This window comes from Xiphophorus hellerii, chromosome 7, assembly GCF_003331165.1.
Source record: "Xiphophorus hellerii strain 12219 chromosome 7, Xiphophorus_hellerii-4.1, whole genome shotgun sequence".
Lineage (NCBI taxonomy): Eukaryota > Metazoa > Chordata > Actinopteri > Cyprinodontiformes > Poeciliidae > Xiphophorus > Xiphophorus hellerii.
In genome coordinates this window covers 7050571-7066873 of record NC_045678.1, presented here as the reverse complement: position 1 = coordinate 7066873, position 16303 = coordinate 7050571, and the positions used below count along the sequence as shown (strand labels likewise).

General features: G+C 41.8%; 1 protein-coding gene across 1 annotated transcript in view; it reads left to right on the top strand.

Annotated features, from left to right (window-relative positions):
- Positions 1-3880: 3880 nt before the first annotated feature.
- The window catches only part of zmym2 (zinc finger, MYM-type 2), a 37545-nt gene continuing 25122 nt past the window's right edge, over positions 3881-16303 (top strand). The window contains exons 1-4 of the mRNA XM_032567545.1: positions 3881-3962; positions 11923-12630; positions 14119-14281; positions 15538-15686. Of these exons, the coding sequence (XP_032423436.1) occupies positions 11938-12630; positions 14119-14281; positions 15538-15686 (1005 nt within the window). The 5' untranslated portion in view covers positions 3881-3962; positions 11923-11937. The remainder of the gene's footprint in view (positions 3963-11922; positions 12631-14118; positions 14282-15537; positions 15687-16303) is intronic.

Below are 16303 nucleotides of genomic sequence, written 5' to 3'. Positions count from 1 at the left end.
GAGACTTTCAGCTAGAAGACTTTCAGACTTCTAGTCCAGTCCAAGACCGGTTTTGGACTGGTTTTGGACCAGTCCAAAACTGTTCTGTCTCGATCGGTTTTGGACATGACTAAGCTGAAATGTTTATTTAACGTTCCCATAGTCGTGCAATTTTCCGGCTGTTCTCCAATCAGTCCAACCTTGAAAATGAACACGAATCAGAAGACTACAGAGACGTGACAACACGAGGTGTTACCGAAATCGTGCAAAGACACAGCAGCTTCGATTAGTGTAAACTTCTGAAATTAAAGAAAGCTTTTAAAAATTCTCCAAAACAAACAAACAAAAAATCTTAACCATTTTTTGGTATTTATTGAGTAAAAATACCATTGGTTATTCTTAGTGAAGTAAAACTGCAAATATTTACGTTGATTTAATGCCAAACAGTAAGGGGAATCTCTTTTTGTACAGTGCGTATGTGCAGCATCAGCATCATCATCAAACCCAGTAACCCCAAAACACACAGCCAGAACTACGGCTGAGTGGTTTAGATCAAATGTGTCAGAATGACCTAGTCAAAGTCGGAACCTGAATTTGTGGACAGACTTCCAAATTTATGCTCTCTGGTCACTTGGACTGCACGTGAAATTTAAGCTGATCACGCATAAAAGCGATCAGCTTTTATTCCTTCACTTCTTCCACTGTAAGTCTTAAAGTCAGATGTTTGTCACCTGGACATTGATCTTTGTGGGTTCTGGAGGAAGATGCTTGATCCATTTCTAAAAAGAGAATAAGAGAAGGTTCTTTCTATCTGTGCTAAGCTGGAACTCGTTTTTTTTTTTTTTTTTTACTTCAGGCTTGGTACTCTCCCACCATAAAAGGAAGCGCATGTGATGCAGAAAACCTAAGATGGTCCAGATAACAAAGGCTTACTTGTTTAACGGCCAAACTTTGCAGAAGGAAATGCTGAAAAAATAACAATAACTAAAACTTACATTGCATCAAAATGGTAAAATGAACGGCGACCACTTTTCAAGTTTTCAAGAGCTAATACTAAGTACCGGTTCAAAAAATACAAATAAAAAATCCTGCTAATTTCAAAGGAATAATGCAATATCTGCTTATTCAAAACAGGAAAACATTGTTATTATTATTATTATTTTAACGTGGCACAGTGATCTGACTGGAGGGATATTTGTAAATAATCTATGAATTTGGATCTTCCAAAAATGTATTCTGAATTCAAATAAAACCTTGAAAAGTCCATAATAATAATAGAATATTTCTATATAAAATTTAGAGCATACAGATCTCTTTTTTTGTCTCACCGTGCTACTTTCTCCTACTACTCTCTAGTTACACATTTCATGCCATTCTTGCTGCCATTAACTTTGCGTTCTCTGCTTTTTCCCTCTCGGTTGCTGCCATCGATAACTTTAATCATGGTTGCCGCATGCTTTCACAGGATGGAAGAGTGCTGCAAAGTTAGTGACCTGCTGAAAAGAGTGGCCCTTTTTCAATATGTCACTTCTGTTCCAGGACCCAACTGAAATCTGATTGGTTGAATCGTTTTTGTTAGGTTAGGTGTATAAATCAGTCTGTTCACCTACATAAATAAGGTGAACTGAATTAGTTTAATTAGGATCACAGTCACATCTGAATGTTGGATTGTAAAAAATTATAAGACTGAACTGGATTATATGTAATTAACGTGAGCGGGCCCTAATAATAATATTTTGCTCTATATAAACACAAATAAAAATGAATCACGTGAGCAAAATCTAATGCTTTCTGCATATGGAGTTCGTCCATGCACACACACGCGCACCCCCCCACACACACAGGGCGTTAGATTTGTCAAATTTAATCCAATTTTGTAGGGCGTTTATCTTTGCGCATGTATGCAAGCGGAAATCTCAGACATTTTGTGCAGGACACAATAGGCAGATCTGGCAACCCCAGCAGCGACTCCATGTGACTGATTTGGAACTAATAAAATGAATCATGGACCCGCTTTCTGGAATAGCGTGTTGTGTTTTCGGGATGTGTGCGGCCACATAACCAGAGATGTTTTCTGCGCCATCATCCGGGGGTCACAAATCAGATCTGCGCATTTCGGAGAGACCTGAACGCACCTGGTCCGCCATGTTGCCATCATCTGTTCACAAAACGCGCCAGATTAACCCCAATAAAAGCCTTCCTCTGATTCAAAATGGATCTGCTTTGATCAGAGATAAGTTCTAATCGCACGAATATGCATTTTTTTTTCTCAACATCCTGTCCTGTTCGCATATTTAGTGCGAATTAAGAAGGTGGCTTTATTTTTTTTTTATTTTTTAGATCTTGGTGGTTATTAACTGCTTTTCCTGGCCTCTTGGTTTCTGGCACACGTCTGGATGAAATTAGTGGGGAAACCCGACGTCGCACCGACCAACACAGCTGACAACATGAACTCTCTCAACCCTGATCCCTGCTTCTGATTGGACCCGCGCGCGCTCTGTGCAACGCAGCAGCTTGTTTTACCTATGAGAGAGAAAAGAAAAAGAAAAAAAAAACAGCTTTCCAACTTTAATAAACGCTCACTTCCGAGCTGAACTGCCAGTCAGTTGTCATGAGAAACATGATATGCATCGATAAAATGCAATTAACGTAATGGAGCGTTTTAATTGCCAGCCATGCACCGCTGATTGCTGCCGCTGCTGCGCTTGCGCGACGGACGAAAGAAATATTGAGGAAAAACGAAAAGAGAAAAAAGAAAAAAAAAATAGTAGCCCTTTAGATAGGATAATGTGTGAGAGAGGATTCACTCTGCCACTGTTTCTGGCTACTGAAAAAACGCATCAGAAAACACGTTTTGTTGACGTTTCATGCTTATGACCTGCGGCTATTCAAAAATCAAAGTTTCGTTTCTCCGAAAATTACATAAAACCGGTGAAAAATTATATTTAATACAGAATTGTTGAAAAAATGTTGCGACCAACCCCAGTTTTTTTTTTTTCAAAGTGAGGGCCGCGGCCCCTTGGGGTGCCACCAGGGGGCGCCAGAGGGACCTCAGAAAACTGGAGGGGAAATTTGACAAAAGCACGAATAATTGTTTTTTTAAATTACTTATAATCAGAAAATAATAAATATCTTTCATCATAAAATTGAATCTATTTTTTAATCATTATCATAAAATATATGTATACAGAAATGTTATTTTACATGTTCATCTTTTTATGAATAGATTTTTTTTTGTAGAAAAACCATTATGAATGAATGTTTTTTTAATAATTTTTTTAAAACATTTTTTAATGTGGTAAAGGACGCTTCTATCCTTTTCAATTCTAACACCTTGCACTCGATTAGTCCACTAATAATTGCTTCATTCTTTAATTGTCATAAACTGGAAGGTGTTCAGCAGTTTTTGCTAAAAATGGTTTAAAATAGTATGGGGGATTATATTTAGCTCCCTGAGTCCAGTCAGTCCTTGAAGGCCCGGCATCCTGCACATTTTAGTTCTCTCCCTGGTGGCACCAACAACCTTTTCAGCATGTCAATGTTCTTCTTAGGCCTCTAACGAGCCATCATTGGATCCAGGTGCGTTAAACCTGGGAGAGAACTAAAACATGCAGGATACCGGCCCTCGAGGACCGACTTTGGGAACCACTGCCATTCTGTGTAAAACAAATAGTTGCCATTACAACTGGACATGTTTTGAGGTAATCTGTTGGAGAAGCAAATAAAATTCCAATAAAATGCATTGGAGTTCGTAATTCAGAGGGTACATAGATTTTCTTTATTATTTCGTAATAAACAATAATTGATTTGAAGAGACTTCTCTGGAACGTGAACCTCCACGTACTCAACGGGGAGTGGGCTGCTTGTGCTATAGACGATCTTTGCGAGGAACGTGAAGGGCTCTGCGTAGTGCGCACGCGCTTCCCTCTCGGATTAATGTCAAGGCACAAAAGTGGCGCTACAGCGTTTCGAGCTCTCCTCCGGTAAGAATATTTCCCACAAGGGTTTTATTTCCCACTTTCGTGCCTAATTGATTAAAGTTTCGGGAACTTGTGTGGGGGGCCCGGTGGGGTCCCTGGGGAGGCTCTGTGGAGTCACAGCGACCAAAGGAGATGCACTGAGAGCTGAATAAACAGTTAATTCGTCTAGCTTTCCTCCCCGGCTCCGCGGACTGTGGCCGCTGCCGCCTCTAGTCTCCAGTATTGTTCCGTTGGCTCCCTAATGGCGGACAGCAGGCAGTGCTGCTTTCCGCTGGGGGGTTGTGGGAGGTGTGTGGAGGGGGGTGGGAGAGGGCTCGATGTTATCTGGTTCCGTGACTAATGACCAACACCTGGATTTTTGTAACCGTCAAGCATACAACGTAAATGCGATTTATTCGCGTCTACCATCTCCAGCGCATGACATAAATAAAGGCAGTTCATGAGAAGCGAATGGGGAAGGGCGCCCCTAGTGGAGGCCGGTATATTTGCCACTGATTGCGCCAGGGTGGACTATGTGCAGGCTAACTTTCCAATTAAAACCCCAACGTGACAGGTATCATAAATGTTGGCGTTTTTGGCTGAATTTCGGGCCGGTTTTGATGTAATTGGTATATGTGGTGCACCAGACGGCATAAAAGGGCCCAACAGGATGGGGGGGGGTGCGATTATAAACGTTTGCAAACGTTTTCTTTTTGGGGGGGGGGAGGAGGGTGACGGGGTTATTTCTGGGTGTCGAGCTGTGTATTGTGTGCAAAATGTGCTTCCGTGCGTTTCAATCTTAGCAAGTTGTTGTCGTTTTTTCTTTCTTTTTTTTTTTTTTTAGCGGCGTTTTAACAATGGCGCAGTCTGTGTCGGCTCTCCTCCCCTCTATCCGCCGCTAATCCAATGGCTGTTTGCGCCAGGAAGGGCAGGCAGGGGTGGAAACGGAACACCCTGAACCACGTTTTCTCCTGAATACCCCCTCCCTCTCCTCCTTCCTCCCTCCAACTTGGAGGCTAGCTTTTCCTCCAACTCGGGTTATTTATGGAAGAGTTGTGCAGCCCAGGTAGCTGGCTTCACTGTCTTTGATCAAAGTTTTGGAGCGGCTCTAGTCATCGGTAAGTTAAGTCAGGATAAAGCGCTGAGAAGCAAAAGGGAAACGGAAGGAGAATTGGGTGGAAGTGGAGCGGGTGTATGGAGGGGGGAAGTAGTCCCCCCCGTGGTAACCGGGCCCCTGGACCTCATTTGCCGCTATGGTGGCCGCTCCAAGTCCTGGTAAATTATCAAGGACACGGCCTGAAATCCTGCTACATGCTGCCTTCCTGTGGTCAATATATATTTTTTTCGTCCCATTAAATCTCATTAGCTGTAGTTCAGGGTTTGTAGTTTCATCTCTCTGCTGCCAGGTAACCAGTTTCTATCTTTCTTTCTTTTTTATTTATTTTTTTTACCCCAACTCATCAGCTGCTATGATGTTGTGGTGGCTGCGCATTACGCATCACATCCTCAGTGACATAATACTTATATAATGAGCTCACGCTTTTTAATTTGAATAAGATATGCTGTCTTCTTCTTCTTTAGAGCAAAAGGGGGGGCAAATGCTGCATATCTGCGCAAGCCGGATGGTGCTGGAAAGGTAGAGGAGCACCTATGGTGATGTGGCGCAGAGGCTGTTTTGCCCCCATGAAGCGGGTTTTGTTGCAGGGTAGGCGGGTCTCTGTGACACACCGCCCGGCCCCTCCTTATCTGTGTCCACCTGGTGTTGACTATGGGAGCAAGGTTACATGTCAGAGCTCATTAGTGGCCGGATCCTCGTTTTTTTTTCTTTTTTTCGTCTCTCATCCACGTGCATGCAGACTGTCTCGCAGCTCTGCATTGCAGTCTGAACTCAGTCTATTTTTTCCCCCTTTAGAGCGCCACTGCTTTGCACTGATATTCATCCATCCCTCCACCTCCCCCCATTCATGAGGCTGGCAGGCTGCAAAAAAGAAAAAACGACTGGCGTCCATTGCTTTTTGCGGCTTGGCTTTGGGGGGGGGGGTGAGTAGTGCTCCACATTGTCCACAGTATTTTACCACCGGTTACCATGGCATTTGCAAACAGATGTTACCTCAACACATGTGGTCTGATGACATCAGCCTGGTGTTCTGGCTTACGAGGTAATGCTGCTGCTACGTGCAGCTGCTTTGGGAGCGAATCTGGGTTTAGGAGCTGCTACAAAAAAAAAAAAAAAATGACATGAAGACTGACATTTTGTTTTGCTGTGAGCTTCCTGTCACGTGAGCAGACGCAGCATGTCTTCCTCATTCAGCTTCAGTGTTTTGCAGGAAAGCAGATCTCGATTACTGTAGGTTTGAATGTTTTTGCAGCATTTGCAGACCCTACTAACACAAACGTTTAAAAACATAAATGATTGTATTGGTTTTTAAATGGAAGACCAAGCAGTTATTCCTTCTACTGCTAAAATAATATTATAAGGTAATGGTTTTCACATTTTTGTGCAAAGTTTGTTTCTAAATAGCAACATTTTTCTTTCTTCTGTGTGAGGGGAAATGCCTAGTGGTTTTGTTTCAGCCAGCTAACCAGCTGGGTGCAGCAAGAAGTGGAGGAGGCGCGACACTGCTACACTTCCTCCATAGAGGTTAAAAACACCCGTCAGCCTGACACTTCATCTAGAATCAACGTAGTGCAAGAGTTATAACTCCATTTTTCACTTTTACAATAGGATGGAAAGTAATTGCAGTTTTAAAACGTCATTGTACCTTGATAGCAGTGACATAATACCGACTGTTAATTGGTATATTTTTGAACCAGCAGCTCATTTATGCTCATTTGCATGTTTAAATATAAACTATACTGAAACTGAAAAGTTAGGAGTAAAAAAAAACAACACACAAATCCATATGTTTACATTTAGGATGATACTCAAAGTGACCCAAAGAGACTTTTTCTTCATTCTATGAGAATCTTTTATTGGCCTATACTGTACTTTGCTAGAATCTTTCTGAGATAATTGGGATCATAACCACATCGGAATTAGCAGATCAGGCTTTTTTTTTTAAAGATTGATGATTGGCTAGAAAACTGCAATCGGTGCACCTCTAGTAAACATGCTATTAGCTACTTACTGTTAGCCCCGTTACTGTGTTGCATCAGACTGAGTCCCCCCCCATCGAGGTTCTTTTTTTTTTTTCCCCCTCTGTCTACACTCCAATCAACTCTTGGCTATGGATTCACATCCAGCAGCAGCGAATCCATGGCAACCCACCCTGCTGACTCTGGTGGATTGCCAAAGAAAATATGATGCAAAATTGCCAGAAACACAGAGACGAAGCTATGCTGCTGCATACATTAGCCAAACCAGATCTTTGTTTACACATGTAAAAAAAACAAACGTTAGATGTGCATACTGGGAAATATTTTTCTTCCAGTTAATTGCCTACCTTATTGGGACATGCATGTCTTTTAGCTTGTCTGCTGTTTGGGGAAAAATCACAAAACATAGCTTTTTATGTGTATATATATATATTTAGTGCTGAATACTTCATAGTCTTGCCTTAATTAATGCAATTAAAATATTGTCTAACTAATTGGTTTATTTTTCTGTTATGTTGAATAGGGCTGAAATGATTAATTGTAATTAGTTGGCAGGGTTTCCCCCAGAAAACCTGCTAAGCTCGATGCTTGGGGCGCTAGGGCAGTCATTCAGCCGGCCGCCATGTTTTTGAGTTAAAAAAATGTTTAAAGTTGACATGAAATTTGAAAATGTTACTTGATAGTTTGCATTTTTGGAAGACTGGATTATTAATAACTAAACACCAACTATATAGTCTTTAAAGAAAGGCAATAATTACAAAAAACCTAAGATAAATTAACAATGCTAAGCCTGGTGGGGGCACAAATAAAGCCTGGTGACCCGCCAGGCTTATAATACACTGAGGAAAACCCCGGTTGGATTAATCACGATTAGTTGGATTAATTTGATGAGTCGAATTAACTGGAATGTACAAACTCAAAGGCCATTTGCTGAATAGCAACACCCTCAGAGCATTAATTCAGCCAAAACTATACAAATTTTCACATTTGGTATTTAATATAAAAATAAAAAACTTTGTCTGTAAATATGTTTTGCTCAGTTCTCCTCTAGAGGCATACCTTTAGCTTCACCTGGTTAACATGCATGGCAGTAGTGCTATGTTATTGCATTTTAGACAATTAAAATATATTTTTTTATTTAAAAAAGGAATGAAAATATTTGTTTTAATATTTTAATGCATTTCTTGTAGTTTAAGGGGTTAAAGTAAAAAATCTGCGGAGTCGTATCATTTTAAATTTGATTAATCGTTAGAATAACTGATTACTAAAGTAATCGTTAGCTGCAGCCCTGATGTTGAACATGGCATTGCAAATTTTCAGTGTAGTTTTAAATTTAAAACTTTAAACTTAATTTAAAACTCAATAAAACAATGTTATGTTTGATCATAGTGTTTACATTTTATTCATAACTTACTTGTGCGTATTATAAAAGATTGTCCGGTTGGTCATGTGCATCTCCATACACACGTCTTCTTATTCTTTGTGATGTTTAAGCAGCCAGGAGGTTTTCTTTTATCCATATTCATTAAAACATGTAATGTGCGCTGGGCCTCCTGGAGTGTTTTACAACTGGCTAAACAGTTGTAAAACGATTGTTTTTACTTACCCTGTCCTTAATTAAAAAAGTTCAGAGAAGAAGGAACATGTTTGGAGGAACAAACAGTGCGTGTCGCTTTTAAAATATGCCCTGAAACTTGACATCTTGGTAGCCTATGATGAGTCGTCACCAGTTAAAGTAGGATGTGTCCCAGTTTAGAACCATGTGACGTTTCACAGGGAGGCCGGGGGGTCATCCGCTGGCTGCACCCGGCTCTGGTTCAGATCTGGGGGGTGAAAAAAAAACAGGACAGGGGGATTTTCTCCTGCCTCATCAGGAACTTAAAACGACAGAAAATCCGCCATGCTGAAATTCAGCTTGACTGAAGTAATAAAAAAGCTGTGAAATAGTGTGTGACCGGGCACTTCCTTACCCCCCGAAACCCACCTCAACCCCCTCCTACCGAGATGCAGCCGTGGCATGGTGCTGGGATCAAAATGGCCACCAGGATGTTGTGGTTCTGGGGACGAAGCGCCGCCTGGCCTCTGCTCTGGCTCAGGGAGATGTTTGTGTGCGCTCAGGCTCTTCCTGTCTGTTGAGGGGAATGACGAGCTTCAAAGATCAGCGCATCCGTTCATGTGTACATGTGCGTTTCTGCGCCGCAGCTGTCGGCGGCGACGTGATGTATGGGGCTCGCAGCCACCCCGACTGCTACGTGACACAAACGCAACCAGCTTTCACACCGCGCACATCCTCAAAACGTTCTCCCTGGCTGCAGAGTTCTGCCGTTCGTCTTTGGTGTTTAGAGTCCGCCTCGCCGTTTAAGCTCCATTCATAAGTTATGTATTACTCCGGTTGGTATGGCGATCACTAAATCAACATCGCCCAGATGAGGCACACAGAGAGCCAGACTTTTTAGAGGCAGTGGGCCTTACCGTCACCCTGGCAACTAAGGTGTAGCTTCACCGGTTGCCAAGGACGACGAGTGAGCACCTTTTTGCGGAGAAGTGGAAGGCAGCAGGTGAGAGAAGGCCTCTGGTTGGTTCAGGTGTGTTGGAGCAGGGATTTGTCTGAAGGTAGCTCTGCTGCATTAGAGGTGGGCATTTATCGTATTATTTATCGTGATGAATTCTGATTTATCGTTTTTACAACAAATTCCAAATATGTTTAGAAACCCTCACGACTTTCTGTATTGTTGAGATTAATTTGACTATTTTCGCCATGGCTCGTTCAATGAGAGTATCAATAAATATCAATACAATCTGAAAATACAGTTAAATGAAGTTACTGTGTGCAGCTTAGTGATATAAATTAGACATCTTTATGTGACAGTTACTCAGTAAATAAGTAATAACTAGTTCTTCTTGCCACTTTATCAGAACAGTGTGGCAAAATATGGTGATAAAACTTGTACTGTCATATCATCCCCTCTCAGTTATGATGACATGTTTTTTCATATAATAGAAAACTGGATTTATCCTAACAATAAATTCCAATTAATGTTGTTGAAAATCCTCAAAAATGTATTGTTTTGGGTTATTATTTTTATTATTTTTTCCCACTCTTTGTTCCATACAAGCATCACTATATTAGAAAATATCATAAAATGCAGCTACTATGTTGCATTTAGTGAGAAGAATGTCTCCTCTTTATGTAACAGTTATCCTGTAAACGCATATTTGAAAACGAGTTGTTTTTTTTAAGAGCAGTGTTTGTGTCCACTGATTTATCGGCCAACCGATTTATCAATGCTGATTTGATCGGTGATCGGCTGATACGTGTGAAGCCGATCTAATGCACCTCAGCCAGGGTCTAAAAATCAGCCACTGACCTCTTTTGCTCTGCTGTGAGAGAGATTCAATTGATAGATCGGCCCGGCATGTCATGTCTGCACGTTTATAGTTGGCAATAGTCACCCCACTGTTGTCAACTCTGCAACTTCCTTGTTATATTTAGCACTTTTTCAGACAAAAAATATTGGTGTTGGCCAAAATCATCATTGGCAGGTTAGGCTTTTTAAAAATCGGTAATCTGGGCGTGCCGTGGTGGCATAGGGGATAGTGTGAGGCCTTGAGTCCTCGACGCTGCCGTCGCGAGTTCGACTCCCGGATCCGGCGATGTTTGCTGCATGTCTTCCCCCGTCTCCTTCCCCGTTTCCTGTCAGCCTACTTTCATATAAGGGACACTAGAGACCACAAAAGACCCCCTGGAGGGGTAAAAAAAAAAAAAAAAAAAATCGGTAATCTGTGATCGGCCAGAGACCTGCGGTCGGTGCATTCCTACTTTAAAACCAATAAATGTGGTCAAATACATTTTCAATATATTGATCTTTACTTTTCCCATTTCTATCAGGCATCTGTTTGTGATTACACCAGGAAGACATTGTCACTGCTTAGTCATGTTTCTGTTTATTTCCTACAACTCTTATCGTCGTGGCGGCATTTATCAGATCCCAGGTCAAGCTAAAAGCTGCGCCATCCCAGTTAAGCCTGTTGCAGTTAATCAATTAATTGCAGGATAAATTAAAATGAGCTTGATCTTTTTCATTCTCATTAATATTTCTTGAAGGGCAACTTTGTTTAGAGACTTAATAATCCATGATTTCTCCATTTCTACACAGGTTATTCCTCAATACATCAGAAACACTGTTGCATCTGTTGCGTTTTTTAGTTGTTATAGTAAACACAAAAAAAGTTAAGCAACCTACTGTCCTTCAGCGTAGCACTAATAAATTACACTTAATTGAAAGGATTTAGATGTTAATCTAATATATGGCTAAAGAAAGGGAGTTATTTTTAGAAAAGCTAGCCCAATTAATTCATCTTTATTTCAAGTAATATAATTTAGATTCCATCTGCGAAGATACTAAAGAAAATAGGTTTTGTCAGGTTTAATTTTGCTAATAAGTTAATTACTCGAGTGGTTAATGACATATTTCCTGTAGCTGTAATTAATTGCATCCCTTTTTCTTTGATTCTTGTAATGGTAATAAATAATCGAAATGCTTGACCTAAATCGCACATCGTCACTACGGCGACGCCAAGACGTGCATTTTCACTCATCCAGAGAAATGTTGCAGATTCTATGAAGTCAAAGCACAGATTTAGGAGAAGCTGGAGGGAAAAACAAATGTGAAAACGGATGTTTTAAAGGGATAGTGCAACTAAATTTAATAGGGGAAAAAAATGGAGAACGATCTCAAGCCATAAACAGGGTGAAACCATGGCAACCATGGGTTTTACTTCAGGGGATACCTGAGCTACCTGTCCAGCTGTCAGACATTATAAAACTAATTACTGGCGCAGGCCGCCTCCTAATTGCGTCCTAAACGGCTTCTGTTTGACTCGCCAGGTGGTTGCCTTAGCGATGGATGGGGAGTCAGAGCCAAGCCCTGTTGTGGCAGAGGACGCGGAGGAGAAGGCGGAGCTCCTCGACGCCACTCCTTCCTCCCAGCCGCCATCCTCACCTCCCGCCGAGGAGTCTGGGGAGCCGGTGTCCATGGAAACGGGAGACGAAGCCACAAAGGAGGGTGGCACAGAGGACAATGACGATGATGATGTTGTTCTTGTAGAGGAGGAGGCTTCCCAGCCGCTTCCCGCTGCTGCTGCTACCTCTTCTCCAGACGGACCCGACGCGGAGAGTGCCGAGCATGCGGGCGCTGCGGCAGAGGACGCAGCAGAAACGCCTTCCAAGAGCCCCGACTGTCCTCCGTCTTCCAACGCATCCATGGCGGCGGCGACGGCAGCGGCCCAGAAGCCTCGGACCACAGCCCCGGAGCCTATCGTCATCGACGACGAGGAGGACTGTGAACAGAAAGAAAACTCTTCCCCCTCACCTGCGCTCCCCGGGGAGTCCTCCGCCTCCCACTCACCCGCCGCGCTCAGCAGCAACGACCCGGACTCGGAGATCAGGATCTCCAGCGTCACCACTCTGGGCTCCAGCAACCAGAGGGGCTCGGCGGCCAACACGCCGCCACATCCAGACGATGCCCAGGCCGACATCAACCTGATGATCACCTCGGTGACGTCCCTCCAAGGCGGAGCGGCGGCTGTCGGAGAGGTGAGGATTAGCATTGGAAGCGCAGGTGGAGATGAAGCGGTTCTGTTAGGTGGAGAGCGACTAGGACAACGAGTTGAGGCCCTATGAAGTCTGTCTGATTGCTTTACAAATTCCACTGTCAAAGTATGACATAAAATCAACTTTTTTTTATGTTATTATGAAGTTATTCCATCATCAGAAACATACCTGGAGTGTTGCTTTGATTCTTTTATGGATGTTTGAGAAATCCTCTAATCTCTCATGGCAAACATTCAGCTGCAGAAAACACCTGGGTGGATGTAGCTCCATCTTCGAGGTGCAGCTCCTCCTCAGAGCTGCAGTTTCCAAACTTCCCTCGCAGAGCAACCTTTCCCCACCTTTCCCCCACTCAGCTCCTTCAGACTAGCCAGCAGCAGTTAGCAAATACCTGGTAGAACTGCACATCTGCTGAGCTCATTATTGGAGCTGCTTCTCTGTATAATGCTGGTCTAAACGTTGCTAAAAGGTTAATAGAGGAACAATGTGGTGATAAGCTCCTGAAGGCGGAGTTTCAGGAAGAGCAGGAATTTATAAAGACACAGAGACCCAATTTCAAGGTGTCATATTTGATACACATGCAACTAGTGAAGGTACAATAGTTACTTGATTATGCTATAAAATGGCACTCGGTGCTGCCCTTTTACCTTGTTTTATTTACCCAAAAAGTATGTGATTATGTTGTGAATGAAAAAATTGAACAAATCAATGGCTAGAGTTTCACATTTACTAATATTCTGTTTCACATATATAACAGACTTCTGTGGTTTAACAGAACATTGGTTTTACAAGATGTTAAAGTGTTTACCCCTCATTTGTTTTAAAGAATTCAAACATTATGTGGAAAACTAAGAATCGGGTTTTTAGCAGAATATAAGAAAATCTCCCCTTTAATGAGGCTTTAGAGTTGAACCCAAAATGTGGGATTCAGAGCAACAGCCACCTACAACTCTCACGTCTACTGATTTATGTAAATGTTCAAGAACTAACCGACGTGACCAGCTGTTGGCTAGCTTCTTTATGTTTCTGAGAAGTCGTATCCTTGTGCCTTCAAACAAAAGTGCAATGACAAAATGTACAGAAAACTTTATTTTCGAGGTGAAGACGTCGACACTTTAGAAAAATTTTTTTTCCACCATGGCTGACCGGTTCATTCTGTGTGGAGAGGAGAGCCCAGCTTTACCAGCTAACTGCAGCTACAGGAGCTGCTGTGGCCAAAATACTACACAGACTGCTGTATATCATCCCCTTTCCTCCAATATCAGCTAATTCTGTGAATTTTTTCGTTTTCTTATGAATTCCATTTTCTTTATCAAATTAAACAATCCCCGTCCGAGTTTTCCGCATCACAGAAATCACATTGCCCTTCAAATGTCATTGGTTCTTCATCGCGTTGCTTTCGGATGTTTCTGCTGAATGGGGGGAAAAAGAAAAGAAGAAAACCTCTGTAACCTCTGCTGCATCTGTCCTCAGGCTGATGAAAACGAGACAGAGGAGAACGGTCTGCAGATCAGCAGTGCCTTCAGTCTGAATCCTGAGACCCCATCTGCTCGACCAACCGCCTCCTTTAACCCCGGCCGAGGCTCCGCCAGCCAGCTGGTTCAGAACGGAGACACGGGGACGCACAAAGGAGCAGGTAATGCCTGGAGTTAACCGTTTCCTGTCAGGTGAAGGGTGAGAGTGTAGGCCCTTTGCCGATTTGGTCCCTGGAAGATGGGGCCAGCTAGCAGCACTCATGAAGAATTAAAGCCTCCCGCTGCCGTCATCCGAGACCAACACGACGAGTAGCGGACTAACTAAACCGCCTCCCAAAAGTAGTCGAGCCTTTTCACGTTTTTTCACATTACAACCATAAACTTTGATTTATTTTTGGGGCGGAATTTATCTGAAAACCCCCCCCAAAAAAACACGATTTGGTAGGAGGAAAAACATTGAATATAGTACAGTTTGAACAAGTTTTAATACATTTTCAGTTAATTTTTTTAGGCATCCATAGAAAGTTAAAGGAGTGAAATTTCTGGGTTTGCAGTATTGAGAATTTTAAATTTTGAGCCTTGAAACATCTCCATCTTTGTACAAATCTTTGAAAATGTTATTATCCTCCTACTTCACAATTATGCACTACTTGCTTCCTGTTTCACTAAAGATCCCTGTTATCTTTCATATTAGAAAAATGACGGATATTTATGCAGGTACTGTACAATATAATGTCTATATTACCTCTTAAGGCTCTTTATTATCTACATGTTTTGTCTTTAAACAGACTGTATGGACATTCCTTATTAATCACGGGGGGTAAATTGTGTGGAGTTGGAGGATTTAACAGATGCACTTTAATCCTAGACTGGGAATCTGCTTAGGACAGGAATTACTCGGCTCTGGTTGACCAGTACGTCTATCAGCAACACCACACCACTACATCCAGATTGTCATGATTAAAATTTAAAAACTGGGTTTTTACTGCAGATTTCTGCACATCTGCACACGATTGTGGAAATCAATATTTCCAGATTAATCATCATTTATTTTATCGTATTTTTTCCCCATTAAATGATTTACAAGCTCTAAAATTCTCTTGAGTTTTATTGTTTTGGTAGTTTTTAGTTATTCTCTTTCAGTTCAATCATTGATTGGGATTTGTTTAAAATTTTAGAAATGTCTTGTTTGCTGTTTTAGTCAGCCTTTTAGAAGTTTTTGAAGGATGTACTCTTATTAATGTTAGGATTCTCTGAGTGTTTCAGACCTTCGCTGCAGCTTTTAAGATGCCACATTTGTGTTTAGCCTCTCTCTGCCTCCTGCGGCTGTGTTTCCAATAAAAATACCAAATGAGTGGTTCTAAATGTGCAACCATGTAGGGAATGCAGGTAAGATTTCCTCTCCTTCTTCTTGTAGACTCGTGGATCTCTCAGTCGGCCTCGGTTCCCCGGAACCAGAAGCAAAGCGGGGTGGACTCTCCGTCGCCTGCCACCTCGCTGCCAAAGCCTGCAGGCCAGTCTTCCTCCTCCTCCTCAGGCTCCCAGACACAACCCAGGACAGTCAAGGTGGGTCCAGCTGGGCGGGTATCAATCAGTCAGATATGTTATATCGACCATTTTATAGAAAAGTGCTTTAAAATAATATATGCAGGTAGGCCTCTTATAATGATAAATTTTGCTGGATGATAAATTGTCCCAGTAATTGCTGCGATAAACGATAATGTTGCTATTTTGCGACTGTGTTTAAATCAGTAGATTTTAGTAGGACTATACTGAAACAATTAGTCCTTCCTTAGATGAGGAACAAGGCAAAACATTAGAAAAGACATGGGTAGACAGGTGTCTGATATGTATTGTATTATTATGCCATATATTGTTAAAGTTTGCCCTCTCAAAGAGTAGCACACTTAAATTTTGTAATGAAGATTTAACATAGGAACTGGGAGATATTTTAAATATCCAAAATGAAACGCAACAAACAAAAACAGTAAATAAAACAAAAATAAAAACCTACACACAACCAAAACCATAAGTAAAATGCTTCGTGATGTCTCTGTAAGCATCATTGGCCTTCAAAAAATATTATTAAAATATTCATTGCTTATTGCGACGGGCTTGCATGTAGTTGCAAAAAAAGAGATTATTGGGGGAAAAGAGGTTGTTTCCACACTATTCATACCTCA